General features: G+C 47.3%; 2 protein-coding genes across 4 annotated transcripts; one reads left to right on the top strand and one right to left on the bottom strand.

Annotated features, from left to right (window-relative positions):
* The first annotated feature begins 5,479 nt into the window (after positions 1 to 5,479).
* On the top strand, positions 5,480 to 9,003 carry LOC123410006. Of its 3 annotated transcripts, none has more exons than XR_006612956.1 (3): positions 5,480 to 5,879; positions 6,067 to 6,293; positions 8,563 to 9,003. XR_006612956.1 is itself a non-coding variant. In XM_045102875.1 (3 exons), exon 3 carries the CDS (start codon positions 7,069 to 7,071, stop codon positions 8,206 to 8,208), a length of 1,140 nt encoding a protein of 379 aa, XP_044958810.1. In that variant the 5' UTR covers positions 5,502 to 5,879; positions 6,067 to 6,293; positions 6,938 to 7,068; the 3' UTR covers positions 8,209 to 8,436. The 3 variants fall into 3 exon arrangements, 2 of the variants coding, with proteins under 2 accessions (XP_044958810.1, XP_044958811.1); XM_045102875.1 differs by lacking the exon at positions 8,563 to 9,003 and adding an exon at positions 6,938 to 8,436 and having other exon boundaries at positions 5,502 to 5,879; XM_045102876.1 differs by lacking the exon at positions 8,563 to 9,003 and adding an exon at positions 6,938 to 8,436 and having other exon boundaries at positions 5,508 to 5,879; positions 5,974 to 6,293.
* Positions 9,004 to 11,530: 2,527 nt separating this feature from the next.
* LOC123412206 (jacalin-related lectin 19-like) lies at positions 11,531 to 12,379 on the bottom strand. Its single transcript, XM_045105144.1, has 3 exons — positions 12,287 to 12,379; positions 12,013 to 12,210; positions 11,531 to 11,882 (listed from the first exon to the last, which is right to left on the bottom strand). The coding sequence occupies exons 1-3, from the start codon at positions 12,287 to 12,289 to the stop codon at positions 11,601 to 11,603; spliced, it is 483 nt and encodes a 160-aa protein (XP_044961079.1). The 5' UTR covers positions 12,290 to 12,379; the 3' UTR covers positions 11,531 to 11,600.
* Positions 12,380 to 12,788: the final 409 nt, after the last annotated feature.

Below are 12,788 nucleotides of genomic sequence, written 5' to 3'. Positions count from 1 at the left end.
CTGCTGCTTCCTCAGTCACGCGTCCTCCTCCGCGTCCTCTGTGATCCCTCCCCTTCTTCCTCCATCTTTCTTCTCTCTCCCATGCTTCTTTTCTCTAGGAGCTCTCTATGTCTTTTTTTTTTCGACAGAGAGACGACCATGGTCGCCTGATGCCCGAGCGTCGTCGACCAAGGACCCGCCGGTGTCCAGATCCCCTCTACGCCATCGCCATCTCACCGGGGACCTGTACCAAGTCGCATCCAGCACCCGCACCACTCTCTGGTCCCTCCACGCAGCTCTGTAGCCCAAGTGTTTCATCCGCCTCGCGCCCAAAGCAGAGGAGAGGAGCTCCCTGCCCCGACGACAACGGTTGCCTCCGCCTCCTCGCCACCACCACCGTCGTGTTCCCCTTGCCAGAGCAGGTAGTCATGCAGCCCCCCCGGCCTACAATATGCACTGGATCCCGACATGATTCGCCTCGCACCGACCTCCGTTGCTTCCCTGCTGTTCCTCGCCCTCTCGCATCCCTGCAGTCGTCGTCCTGCTCTCGATCCAGCGCCGCTCGATCTGTAGGCCCGGAGCGCGCTTGGAGATGGACTTGCAGGCGTAGTCGCCCCCCGTGGCGAGCTCGGTGCAGAGGTAGGTGGTGCCGAACTGGCCCTGCCACAGCTTCTGGCCCATCGCGTAGAGGTCGCGCAGGTTGGGCGTGGGGTGGCCGAGGACAGAGCCGAGGTCGGCGGGGGCGCCCACCCCGCCACGCCTCATGGCCGTGGTGGGCTGCGCGGGGGCCGCGTGGCCGTCCGTCTTGGTGCCGGGCTGCTTCTTCCGGGAGTCGACGACGGTGGCGGGGTTGGTGTTGGTGTTGTGGTCGTAGTCGCGGTCGGGGTCGTGGTGCTGGGAGGCGGGGTGCTTGAAGCTGTGCAGGTACTTGGATCTAAGGGAACCTCCGCATGCGTTGCCCATCAAAGGACGGGGGGAGGCCGCGCCTGGCGCATCAAAGCTCCGTCGGCCCACTCCGTGGTTGGTTGGTGGTAGCCTCGCCCCGCGTCGCTCTCACGGAACCGTCAGCAGGAGCAAAGCGGCGAAACTGACCTGGATGGGTGGAGGAGGGAGGGAGGGAGGGAGGGAGGAGAGGGGACTAGATGACAAAACGTTTTCTTCCAGTTACATAGGGATTGCGGGTTGAATACCCATAAGCGGAGGGACTTTTGTGCAAAAGTGCCGACGACGGACGATAGAAGCCATCGATGCTTTATTATTAGGGAGAGATTATGTTTCCCGGATGCTTTAGCCGGTTCGAAGAAGATTGTTCAACTCTTATCAATTTATAGATGATTCAACTTCCGTTCCTCGGCACATCCACCATGCGACATGCGATGATTCATGAAGGCCTCTGATATCGCATGATCCGTGAGATCCTAGTCTCATGGTTCCTAACCCTCGTGTAGTTTTAGGCTTTCAAAGAATATTACTCGACCCATTTCCTCTCAACCCCTCTTCCCCAGCAGCAACACGACATGCGCTGAATAAAGCTATATTAGGACGAGGAGCTTGCAGTAATGACCAACTCTTTGGCATTGGGCGGATTTGAATTTCTTTTGATGTGGTTGTAACCCATCGTCAACCGGCCCTCTCCTTCTCCGACATGGATTTGAAGGTGGTATGGCAGTGGCCACATGCGGGCAATGAGATTCACGGCCTACTCCTGATGTTTTCTCTAGCACCGCACGGTGGGGTGAGGGCGTTGGGGCTCTGTCAATGCCTGGATTTAGCTAATAAGAATGCGGTAGTTGGTAGAGAGGTTGCTAACAATGATCATTTTTATGAAAACTAGGCACATTATCCGAGTGAAAACCATGATCTTTCTTCTTTGGATAGGTCAAGCAATGTTAACATGGTGGTGACCTTGTTGGAGGTGTTGGCTCAAAGCAGAGCTTCAAAGATGAAAAATCTCAAGTTTGACCTTTGGTTGGACCCATCAATATTGGTGCACGTGTGATGATCTCCCATTAAAGGTTTTGTCTACCACATTCAATATCCTCCGCTTATTTCTTTATCTTTTCCTCCCTTGTCCCTTGGAAGCTAGGTCAAACTCTCCACTCCAGGCTTCACCTCCCCTGTGCGTGCAAAACTCCAGCGGACGGTGGCGGGAAGGGTAATCTCAACGCCTGATATGCCTCTGACGTATCGATAATTTATGAAGTATTCATGCCATATTTATCCAAGTTTTATATAGTTTTGGTGCACTTCTATAAGATTTAAATGGAACTAACGCAAACTGATGTTGTTTTCAGCAGAATTATCGTAGTGTTATTTTTATGCAGAAAATAGAAGTTATTGGAATTGGTCGAAACTTCTTGGTGATTTTGTTGGAACAAAAGAGATCCACAGAGTAATGGAGAAGTGCCAGGGGGTGGCCGGTGTCCACAAGCCCGCCCCCCCCCCTACGGAGCGCCCACCGAGCTTGTCGCTGCCTCTTGGCCTCCCTTGACGTGAAACCTACGCCAAAAATTCCTATAAATACCAAAAACCCGAGAACTAAACAAAGAACTTCCGCTCCACCGCCGCAAAGCGATCTCATCCGGAGCCCTTTTCCGGCACCCTACCAGAGGGGGAAATCATCGCTTGAGGCCATCTTCATCATCCCGACGGTCTCCGTGTCGACGAGGGAGTAGTTCACCCCGGGGCTGAGGGTATGTACGAGTAGCTATGTGTTTGATCTCTCTCTCCCTCTCCCTCTCTCACTCTCTCCCCCTCTCCCCTTCTCTCTCTCCCTCTCCCTCTCTCTCTCTCCCTCTCTCTCTCTCCCTCCCCCTCTCTCTCTCTCTCTCTCTCTCTCTTGTTTTTGATGTGTCACGATCTTGATGTACCACGTGCTTTGTTAATATAGTTGGATCATATGATGTTCTTTCCTCTTTATCTTGTGATGATATTAATCTTTCCTTTTTAGGCTTTGTTATGTTGAATTGAATACTTTAGATTGAAGAACACCTGGTGTATGTCTTGCATGCAGATATCCATGGTGACAATGGGCTATTCTATTGAGTCACTTGATGTTTGTTTTGGTATCAACTTGCGGATTCCCATGCTGACATTGAGAGTAATCTATGCATATGGGTTGGTACACGTTTTCGTCCTACTTTATCCGATAGAAACTTTAGGGTACTCTTTAAAGTTCTTTGTGTTGGATTGAACGTGATGAATCTAAAATTGTTTGATGCATGTCAAATGATTAACTCACGAATACTTGTGATGACGTTGGAATATTTAGGTGACATTAGAGTTGATTGACACGTATCATAGGTGATATTCTAGTACGAATTTTAGGCTTGTTTTGTGACACTTATAAAAATGGCTCAATAGATTGATCGGAAATGATAACTTTGAGGTGGTTTTACTACCTACAACAATTTCATCTTATATTCTCCGCCAGATAGGAACTTTGGAGTGATTATTTGTCGCACGTTGAGGGATGGTTATATGATTCAATTATGCTAGCACTTTTGAGAGATTACACTAGTGAAAGTACGAACCCTAGACCTTGTTTCTAAGCGTTGATATAACGTTTTGCTTGTTGTTTGCCACTTCCTACTTTTTCGTTTTTATATTTTCAGATTACAAAAACCTATATCTACTATTCATACTACACTTGTATCACCATCTCTTCATCGAATTAGCGAACCTATATACAATTTACCATTGTATTTGGTGTGTTGGGGACACAAGAAATTGCTTGTATCCGATTACAGGGTTATTTAAGAGAGACAATCTTCAACCTACACCTTTCATGGATTGATAAACCTTAGGTCATCCACTTAAGAGAAATTTGTTGTCGTCCTACAAAACTCTGCGCTAGAAAGCCCAACAACGTTTACAAGAATAAAGTTGTGTAGTAGACATCTGGTTAGTAGTGTATGTTAGGTTTTTTTGGTTCTCGCAGATGCGGTCCTCGGGTGGAAGGCGTCGCTTCTTCTTTGAATTTATCTTCCAGGCTTTGGTCCTCCGCAATTTCATCCATCTAGACGTAGTTGATGGAGCTCCGACATAGATTCTTGTCGTCTCTTTGAGGCAGTGAGGTTAAGGTTTCTCTTTGCGTGCTCCATGGCGTTGGTCCTTAAGAAAACTTGCACGAAGACTTCCCACCGGCTTGTTCATGCTTACTGGTGTTAGGTGCTTCAAATCTATTCAAAGGTTCAACGATAGCGACTGCGGTTCTAGGGCGCCGGTCCCTAGGGAAACTTACACGAAGATTTAACAATTGTCATCGACAAGGACATCAGAACTCCCGCCATGAATTCCAGAGGAATCAGCCGTAACTAGTAAGGGCCAACGCCCCCAAGCAAAGTAGGAGGCAACCGTTGGCTAAACGCCATGGCTAAGGCCAGATCGACTAGGGTTTCTAATTTAGGCATCAGCGACCAATCCATGTCCATCAGGTACGTCCAAGCCAAAGCAGTTTTATTTTAGGCTATTTTTTCTTTCAATAATTTAATGACTAATGAGCATTCGATACATGTGCATCAATTCTCTGGTTAATTAATAAACCACTACATGTTTATTGTTTTGGGGTTGAATTGTTTGAGGAAGATAATTGGTATATTTGCTAGATTTGTGAATATTGTATATTTGGTATATATATGTGAATATTGTATAAAATAACACATAATGTAAGTGAAAGTATCCTTTATCTACAATTTCTTTTATAAAATTTCAAGGCTTCATTTGCATTTTTGCATCGGGCCGAATACTTGGAAATGACCATGTTTTTCTTTGGCGGGTAGAAATGACCCTGTTGATATTGATGGGCGGTGTGTTCTTGTGCTCCTCGTAATGAAGCTGGAGGTATATGACGGGTCAGTATGTTAGAATAACAACGTCTCATTCTACTTTTAACTTTGTGAGCTTCCCTTCAAGCAATGGCACTTTTCCTGGTGTATATATGTGCTTTATATCTGGGCTCATTCAGTTTTCCTTGTATGGCCCAGCGGCCAGCGGCTTCGCAACAACAGTTTTCCTTGTATGGCCTAGCGGCTTGGCAACAACAGTGCTTGCTTTCCCATCTCACTGCTTTGGGAAAATTTTGTTTTTGCCATTTCAGATTTTGCTAATATATTTTATCCCACTCTAGATTTTGATATTTCACTTTTGCATTTTTAGCTTTTAACAGTTACCCCCTTCGTTCAAAATAAGTGTAAGATTTAGCATTAAATTAATATAAAATTTACACTAGATCAACGATATTTATTTTAGGACAGAGAAAGTATCACAATTGTCACCTTGTGGCAAAAAACAAAAGTTCAGGGTGGCGATAATGATAATTGTCAAAAGTTAAGAGTGATAAAAATAAAATAAAACAATTATGATAATTGTTAAAATCTAGGAGTGATAAAAATGAAATATCAAAATCTAGATTAGCAATTTTTTTTTTTGCCCCACTGCTTTTTCTCCTCGCCAGTCGCCACTCTACTTCTTTTTTTAGGGTCGCCACACTACCGCCCAACAATAAAAAAGAACTCACGACGGCATCCCCATCCCCCTCCCCCGTCTCGAAGCATCAATCTAGCCGCAGGACTGTGTAGCCGCGCCGCGGGACCACGGAGCCAGGGGAGCACCGGCCACCGGAGCGAGCCGTCCGCCGTCGCGCGGACCAGCCGCCCCCGTCGGTCGTCACCTCGCGGAGCAGCAGCGCACCTTCTCCTCCCCCCCGAGCCAGGTAGGTTCTCTACCATCCGTGCGGCCGCGGCACCGCGCCGTCGTGCTGCCGGCCAACTGCTTGCTGGCGCATGAGCGGACGAGCCCTGCGTCGCTCTCCTCCAACTACGAGGCTCCAATATCCGATCCCTGCCCGCCGGACAGATTTATTTTTTTGAGGCCAGTCCTGCAGCAGCAGGGCAGCACAGGTAATTCCCCCAAATTCCCCATTTGTAGCAGTAGACTGTTTTTGTTCAGCTCCTTATTACATCTAGTGATGGATATTATGCGAATTGCATGCAGCCTAGGTAGTCAACGCAGGCAGTGATGGACAATAGCCTGATCTTTATATATGCACAAGTAAACTAATATCTTCCCCCAAATTCCCCATTTTAGAAGAGCAACAAGGATCGGAGAGTTGATTTGTGGTGTCTGAGCCTCGGGGTTGGCGTACGGTGGTGCTCATAGTGCACAGCCATCACACAAGTTTGCCGGACAGTTGCTCAACATCCCATTGAGTTAGTTCCACAACCGGTTGGTTGGCAGATTCTCGACTTCACTGGACAGCCATCCAGACAAGAAGAAGCTGGACTTCGACTTCTTCCGGTATTCAGAAATCCAAGGTATAGTAACACCGTTTTCCAGCTCCGGGAATTCCTCGCATTATGCTTACTTTGCCTATATGGTGTATAGGCTGATGATTTTGTAATTGTCAGAAACTTATATGGTTCCAAATGGAAGAACTGTATGATAACTGTTGATTCCCAATGATGTACTCCATCTGTTCCTAAATATAAGTCTTTTTAGAGATTTCACTACGAAGCAAAATGAATGAATCTACGCCTTAAAATATGTCTATATACATCCGTATGTAGTCCGTAGTGGGATATCTAAAGGAAACAGAGGGAGTATATATTAGTCTTAACTGTGCAGTTCTCCTTTTTTTTTTTTTGCTGGGAACTGCACACTTGTCTTATTCACATAGACGACCTTCCAGTATGCAGATTGAGGATCTGTGCTAATTGTGTGATTTTGATATCTGATACGAGATTCTTCTGCTCTGCTTACGTAGAAAATGGTTTTTAGGCTTGTGAGCTTTACTTGCACATTAGCAGCCAGCCCCATGGAATTGTGAGCTTTACTTGCACATTAGCAGTCAATACACCGTGCCATCTTATCATTTTACAATTTTAGTAAATGCTACTTGGACTATGCACTGCAATCCTTTAGAGCAAGATTTCACCGGGGTATTTTATGGTTGCTGCAGGGAAGCGATTCTTTGAGGAATTGGATAGAGATGGTGATGGCGAAGTTACCCTAGGTCTCATCCATGGGTCTGATTGATCGACCATGGGTCTGATTGCAATAAGAAAGAGGCGATAGCCTGATTGATCGACCATGGGTCTCATCCTCGGCAAGGCCCCTTCTCCCTGTCCGGACCTCCCTCCGGATCGGGCCGGTCTTATCCGCGGCAAGGCCCCTTCTCCCTGGCTGGACCTCCCTCCGGATCTGGCCGGCCTCATCCTCGGCCGTCTCACTTCGCACGCCGACCATCTCAGCTTCGGAGCCGTGTGCCGCTCCTGGCGCCTTGCTGTGCAGCACCAGCTGCCGACACGTGGCGCCACGCCATGGCTCAACCTCAGTCCTGGCACCTACCAGAGCCTCGACGGCAACGTGCTCTGCTTCGGCCGCTGCTGCCACGGCTCCTCCGGCGGCTGGATCCTCTGCTGCCATGACAATATCCATGGTGGAGGAGGATGGTGCTTGTACCTTCGCAACCCTTTCCACGCATCGGATGCCCTCATCGAGATCCTGTGGCACTGCAAGGAGCCATCAAAGATCGTCATGTGTTCTTCGTTCGTGACGATTCTTGACGGAGGGACCTTCATGATTGCGCCCCTCTGGCCGGCCGACCTGAGCGGAGGCCGTTTGCTTACTGGTGATGATTACGTGGACATGGCATCTTACCGTGGCAAGATCTTCACCGTCACGCACTCAGGGGAGCTCTTCTCCCATGACCTCGCCCGCCATCGCTGCGAGCATGTGATGAAGATGAGCCCATCCGTTCAACCCGTGAACAACACCGTCTGCCACCTGGTCGTGTCAGCTGATAAGAAAAAACTACTGATGGTACGGTGGAGCAGAAAGGCCATGTGTGTCGTGGTTGATGATCAACGGAGGGCAATGAATCTGCAGGTGTTCGAGGCGTGCTTGCCCAAGGTTCAATGGTTGGAGGTGAAGGACCTGGGAGGCCAAGTTCTGTTCCTCAGCACGAGTTGCTGCAGGGCTTTTGGATCGCCAGAGCAATGCCATCCGAGATTCCCACGGGGGAACTGTGTGTACATCTTGGGCGTTGACTGGCACCTGAAGAGGACCGTCGCCGGTGCCAGCTCGTGCAAGTGCCATGAGTGTCGTCACGTCAGTATTCCCAGCTACTGCGTGTATGACATGAACACATGTACTGTTAGTCTAGTTTCACTAGGCGGAGGTCACCAGCTAGAAAGCGCCAGGTCGGAGTGGTTCTTTCCATGCGAGTGATCGAAATCTAGAGAGATAAATCGTACTATGTAAAACGAGCAATGATCTACCCGGGCCTTAGATGTTACTTACAATGCAGTAGAATTATATCATTTCATACATTAATGGTCCATTGCAATATTCTCCAACTAGTATTTGAGAAAATTGGTGGAGCCAACTCGTGTGTGTGCATGTGATTGTTTGTGTCTCTGTTAATGAATTACCAGCTGCTAATGGCAACTTGAAGCATCCTTCACCTTCCAAGAGTCTCCCCACCGAGTTCCGTCGGCTCTATAATCTGCAGATTTACGTCTAGAGAAATGCATGCTAGAAAGCTTGCCAGATGACTTCATCAGTAGTCTAATATGCTTACAGAGATTTGAATCAGATGGATTTCAACGCAATTCAAGGTCCAGAAGTTTTCGTGAAGAACTTTATAGCCACTGATGAGCAGGGGCTTTAGGTTGATGAAGAATATTAACAAGCTTGGTGAATTGAAGATCTATATTATCAGCAAGCTAAGCAAGGAGAATGCAGCAGAAGCCCAACTACAGAATAAGGATTATGAGGAGATGCCAAACCTGTCATGGTCTAGATTGAGGTCATCTCCAGAGGAGGATGCCATAGAAGTGCTTCTGATTCTACAACCTCCCCACCTGCCTCAAGTCTTTGCTCCTCCCGTGGTTATCCAGCTGTGTCACCTCTGCCGTGTCACCTCCAAGCTGGTTTCAGACCGTGGTTTCACATTGTACAAATCATAAGATTTGAATGAAACTTGTGATGTTTAACTGAAATGAATGTGGGCTGTTTTGAATTTGTGGACTGATCCAAAAGAATTCCTTGCTCTGGATGTTTAAATGAAAGTTTAAAATGCAGTTCATAAACAATTTTAGCCACTACCATAAATTTGGCTTTTCTGATTCCAGTTCAGGATGATTCCAATTCCGGATGGTCCAAGTTTGTCAAGACAACTTAATTCATAGTTCAATGATATAGATAGAACAATTCATGGAACATCAATTTCCATCATCTTTTAACATACACATTGGGTCTACGAGCATCTACAGCAGGACTTGGCAAATCCGGTCCCTATACGTCCGCGTGTGCGTCCGCAGACAGCGCCAGCCGGCTCCTCATATGTTGCACCGCACATCCACATACATCAAATGCAATCCTCAAATCCATGCATGTCGATCATCCGATATAAATTGTCTGAATTCAACAGTTCAAAACAAAAGCAAATGAAATCATAGTTCAACAAACTGGACATGTCAAAATAAAATCAATGTCCAAGCGACATGGGTGCTTATCCGATCACTGGTCGGACGAGTTCATCCATGCGTCGTCCAGCTTGTCCGACTTCGCCTAGGCAGCCATCTCCGTGAGCATCCGGACAGCCATCTTCGTCTGCATCCGGACAACCATCTCCGCCTGCATCCGGACAGCCTGCTCTGCCTGCATCCCGACCGCCCGATCCGCTGCTGCAACCGCCATTGCCGCCTCCGGAGCCCTACGGTCGTTGATTTCCTGCCGCCTCCGGAGCCCTACGGTCGTTGATTTCCTTGTTCTTCTCCGCAAGACATTTCTTGGCATGCTCGTCCAAGACGGATTCATCCGCCAACATGATCTTCGCATCCTTCGTGTACCGTGCGAGTTGCAACCTCTCCTTCTCTAGCTCAATCTCTCCAAAAGTCTTGGCCTTCTTGAGTTCCCATTTGATCGCCGCCTCTTGCTTCTCCAACTCGATCTTCTCCCTCTCGATTTCAAGCCTCCTCTCTCCTCTCATCTGGTCCCAGTCCATCCTCTCCTTTTGCGCATCCAACATGAGCTTATATCTCTCCTCTTTCTTGTCCCCCCTTGTTGAAAAAATGCCCGTCCATGTGGATGAAAATTTAGTAGCAGAGGCGTCACTGGAGATCCTTGCCTTCTTCCACTTGTTTCCTATGACTTGTCGGTTATGCTTTGGCGCGGTAGCTCTTTCACTGATGACGACAACCTCATCGTCCAACCCAATGAATTGGTGGGAGCTTGAACCATCATTCCTCTTCTTGCCGGCTTTGAGATCGGCGACAACTTGTGTCCACTTTGGCTTGCCATTCAATAATAGCCAGTAATGGCTAAAAGCAAATGGCTTCCTCTTGACCTCATGATACAAAGTGTCCGCCACCGCCGTCTAGCATATGAGCACAAGAAACATACATATTAGCACAAGAAGCAGATTGAAACGACAATAAGATGAGGCAATTGAGTTTTTACATGAGTTGCTACTTCCATCCCACTTTGAGGCCGTTTGGTCACTTGTGCGTAGCAGCCAACGTACTTGTTCACTTCTCCTAGAATGATCCCCCATCGATGTTGGAGAGATGCCACATTGCGGGTGGTCAAAATAGGATGCAACTCTATATTATCATGATTATTTTTTTCGAATCTCATGAATATTTTTTGGTGCGGCAAAACAAGCGTCCACATAGAAGGTGGCACCGCCCGCCACCATGACGTTTGGGCCGTTGACTGTCATCTAGTCCGACAATGAAGCCTAGAGTTTAAAAACCATAGTTATTAGTTTTTTTAATTTTTTATGTAATGTTTTCAATTGTTTGGACTATGTGGGCTATATTTTGACTTTCAATTTTATGTATTTAAGTTTAGCTAATTTTACTTTTGGTTTAAAATGAGTCAAAATGGGCATGTAGTCCCACTCCAAAATGGAACGCGTCGTTGGGTACACCGGAAGGACAGGCCGCGTGACACCCCCAAAACAACTAAAGCGGATTAGAAAAGGATAAAAGGGGTTTCAAATGGGGTGTCACTGGAGTTGCTTAAAGGTAACTTCAACGACGCCCCTCAAATAGTGTCCGAATTTTATGGTTGTTTTCCATTTTAGGGGTAGGCCGGATACTTTCATGCGGGCTTTTTATCTGCTGCACCCAACGCCCCCCACAAACAGACACGGACATGTCTCTATTTTAACCATATTTTTCATTGCGTCCTATTTATCCTTTTGACACGTAAAGTATTGCTAGATAAAATATACACTCCAATAATGTACTAGTATACAATTGTTAAAATAGGCAAATGACATAGTTCACACAATAATTCATATTTAAATCCAATAATCATAAAATTTGATAAAGTCGCTGAATACTAAATATATTATGCCGATGCGAAATATACATGTACGACAAATAGACATAGAAAGAATGCAAAAAGGGCTCGCGATCCACATGTGGAAACGACACAAGAAGAGAAGCACTTGTTGCACGATCCTGACACTTTTTATTTAGACAGTACACGGCTTACAATTACAATTTACAACACTGGAAGCAAAGGAAAACGAGGGAAGAAGAAATCGGGGCCGCCGCGTAATCCCGTACACAGTCGTCAACGCGCAGCTCCCGGCCGGATGATGCCTGTCAGCTCCGCTCCCCGTCTTTTTTGGTCTTTTGAGGGGGCAAGTTCCAAGCCTTGACGTAGATGCCGATCGCGTCGAGGAGCCACCAGGAACGCCCGTGGAAGCCGATGATCCTACCGCCGGGCGGCGCCGAGAGCGTGAACTCCATGCCATCCTCTTTCCCAAACGGCCCGTAGCTGCGCAGGTTGCTCACCAACGTCAGCGATTTCAGACAAGTTACGAACATGAAACTGCCGATGTGGCCTTTGACGCCGGTCAAGTACTCGTCCGGGCCCAAACGGATCTGGACATTCAAGAATTAGACATCGATGAACCGTCAATAATGCATCGAGTAAGTATATATGGATCGTACGCATGCAATGAAACCTCTAGGCCGTTGCGCTCTCCTAGTAGTAAGCTAGACACTAAATTACCTCAGAGAGGGCTCCGCCGGTTCCTCCCCAATCTTCGGTCTGCTCCTGCACACCGTCGCGCTCGTACTGGCAGGAGATGGCGTCGATGGCGTAGCCGTGGCGGACGACGACCCTGACGATACGGTTGACGGCACGGACGTCCATATCCCGGTTCGTGCCGCCGCCGCCACCGCAAGGACCCATTTTCGTCACGGTTTCCTATACAAATAAGGTAAGGACTTCAGCTAGCAAATATGGTACTAGTAGGTTCTCACGCTAGCCACAACTCACGTACCATTGATGATCTCGATGGTGTTGCTACGGGATCTTCCTTCCGTTCTTCTCACGACCGTTTGGTACTGGTTCTGAATTAACTGGTGTATATGTGTGTGGGCGTAAGAGATGGCAGCTTATGTAGAGAGGCTTATCGGACAAGTTGCTGAGAACGTGGGTTGCTTGTTTGCGCCAAACTTAATTTCTGTGTTGATGCTAGGTTGAGATTTTAGTTTAAACAGGGGCAAAACCTTAATTTGCCACATCTCATTAAATAAGAAGAAGTTTAGACAAGGACCACACAGGTCCAATGATAACAAAAGGAATCACTCTCCCAGAATTAAATTGCTTAGAAGTCTAGCCCCTCCTATGACCCATGTCTTTGCCTCCTCCTTGATTATTGCCATCACTCCCGTGATCGCTGAGAGCAAGTACAATAAGATACAGTCAGCAGGCTGTAAGAATTAAAATACTATATTTTTATTGAGTTGGATGAGAGAGAAGAGCAGAGAGAAGGGAAGCGG

Source organism: Hordeum vulgare, chromosome 7H (assembly GCF_904849725.1).
Source record: "Hordeum vulgare subsp. vulgare chromosome 7H, MorexV3_pseudomolecules_assembly, whole genome shotgun sequence".
NCBI classification, from domain to species: domain Eukaryota; kingdom Viridiplantae; phylum Streptophyta; class Magnoliopsida; order Poales; family Poaceae; genus Hordeum; species Hordeum vulgare.
The sequence above is the reverse complement of the archived record's forward strand: the minus strand, read 5'-3'. Positions and strand labels throughout refer to the sequence as shown.

Coding starts and splice junctions, on each gene's coding strand:
- LOC123410006 (XM_045102875.1), top strand. CDS start 7,069: ATGGGTCTCATCCTCGGCAAGGCCCCTTCTCCCTGTCCGGACCTCCCT.
- LOC123412206 (XM_045105144.1), bottom strand. Junction 11,883..12,012: donor CCGGCGGAGCCCTCTCTGAG/GTAATTTAGTGT, acceptor TTGAATGTCCAG/ATCCGTTTGGGCCCGGACGA.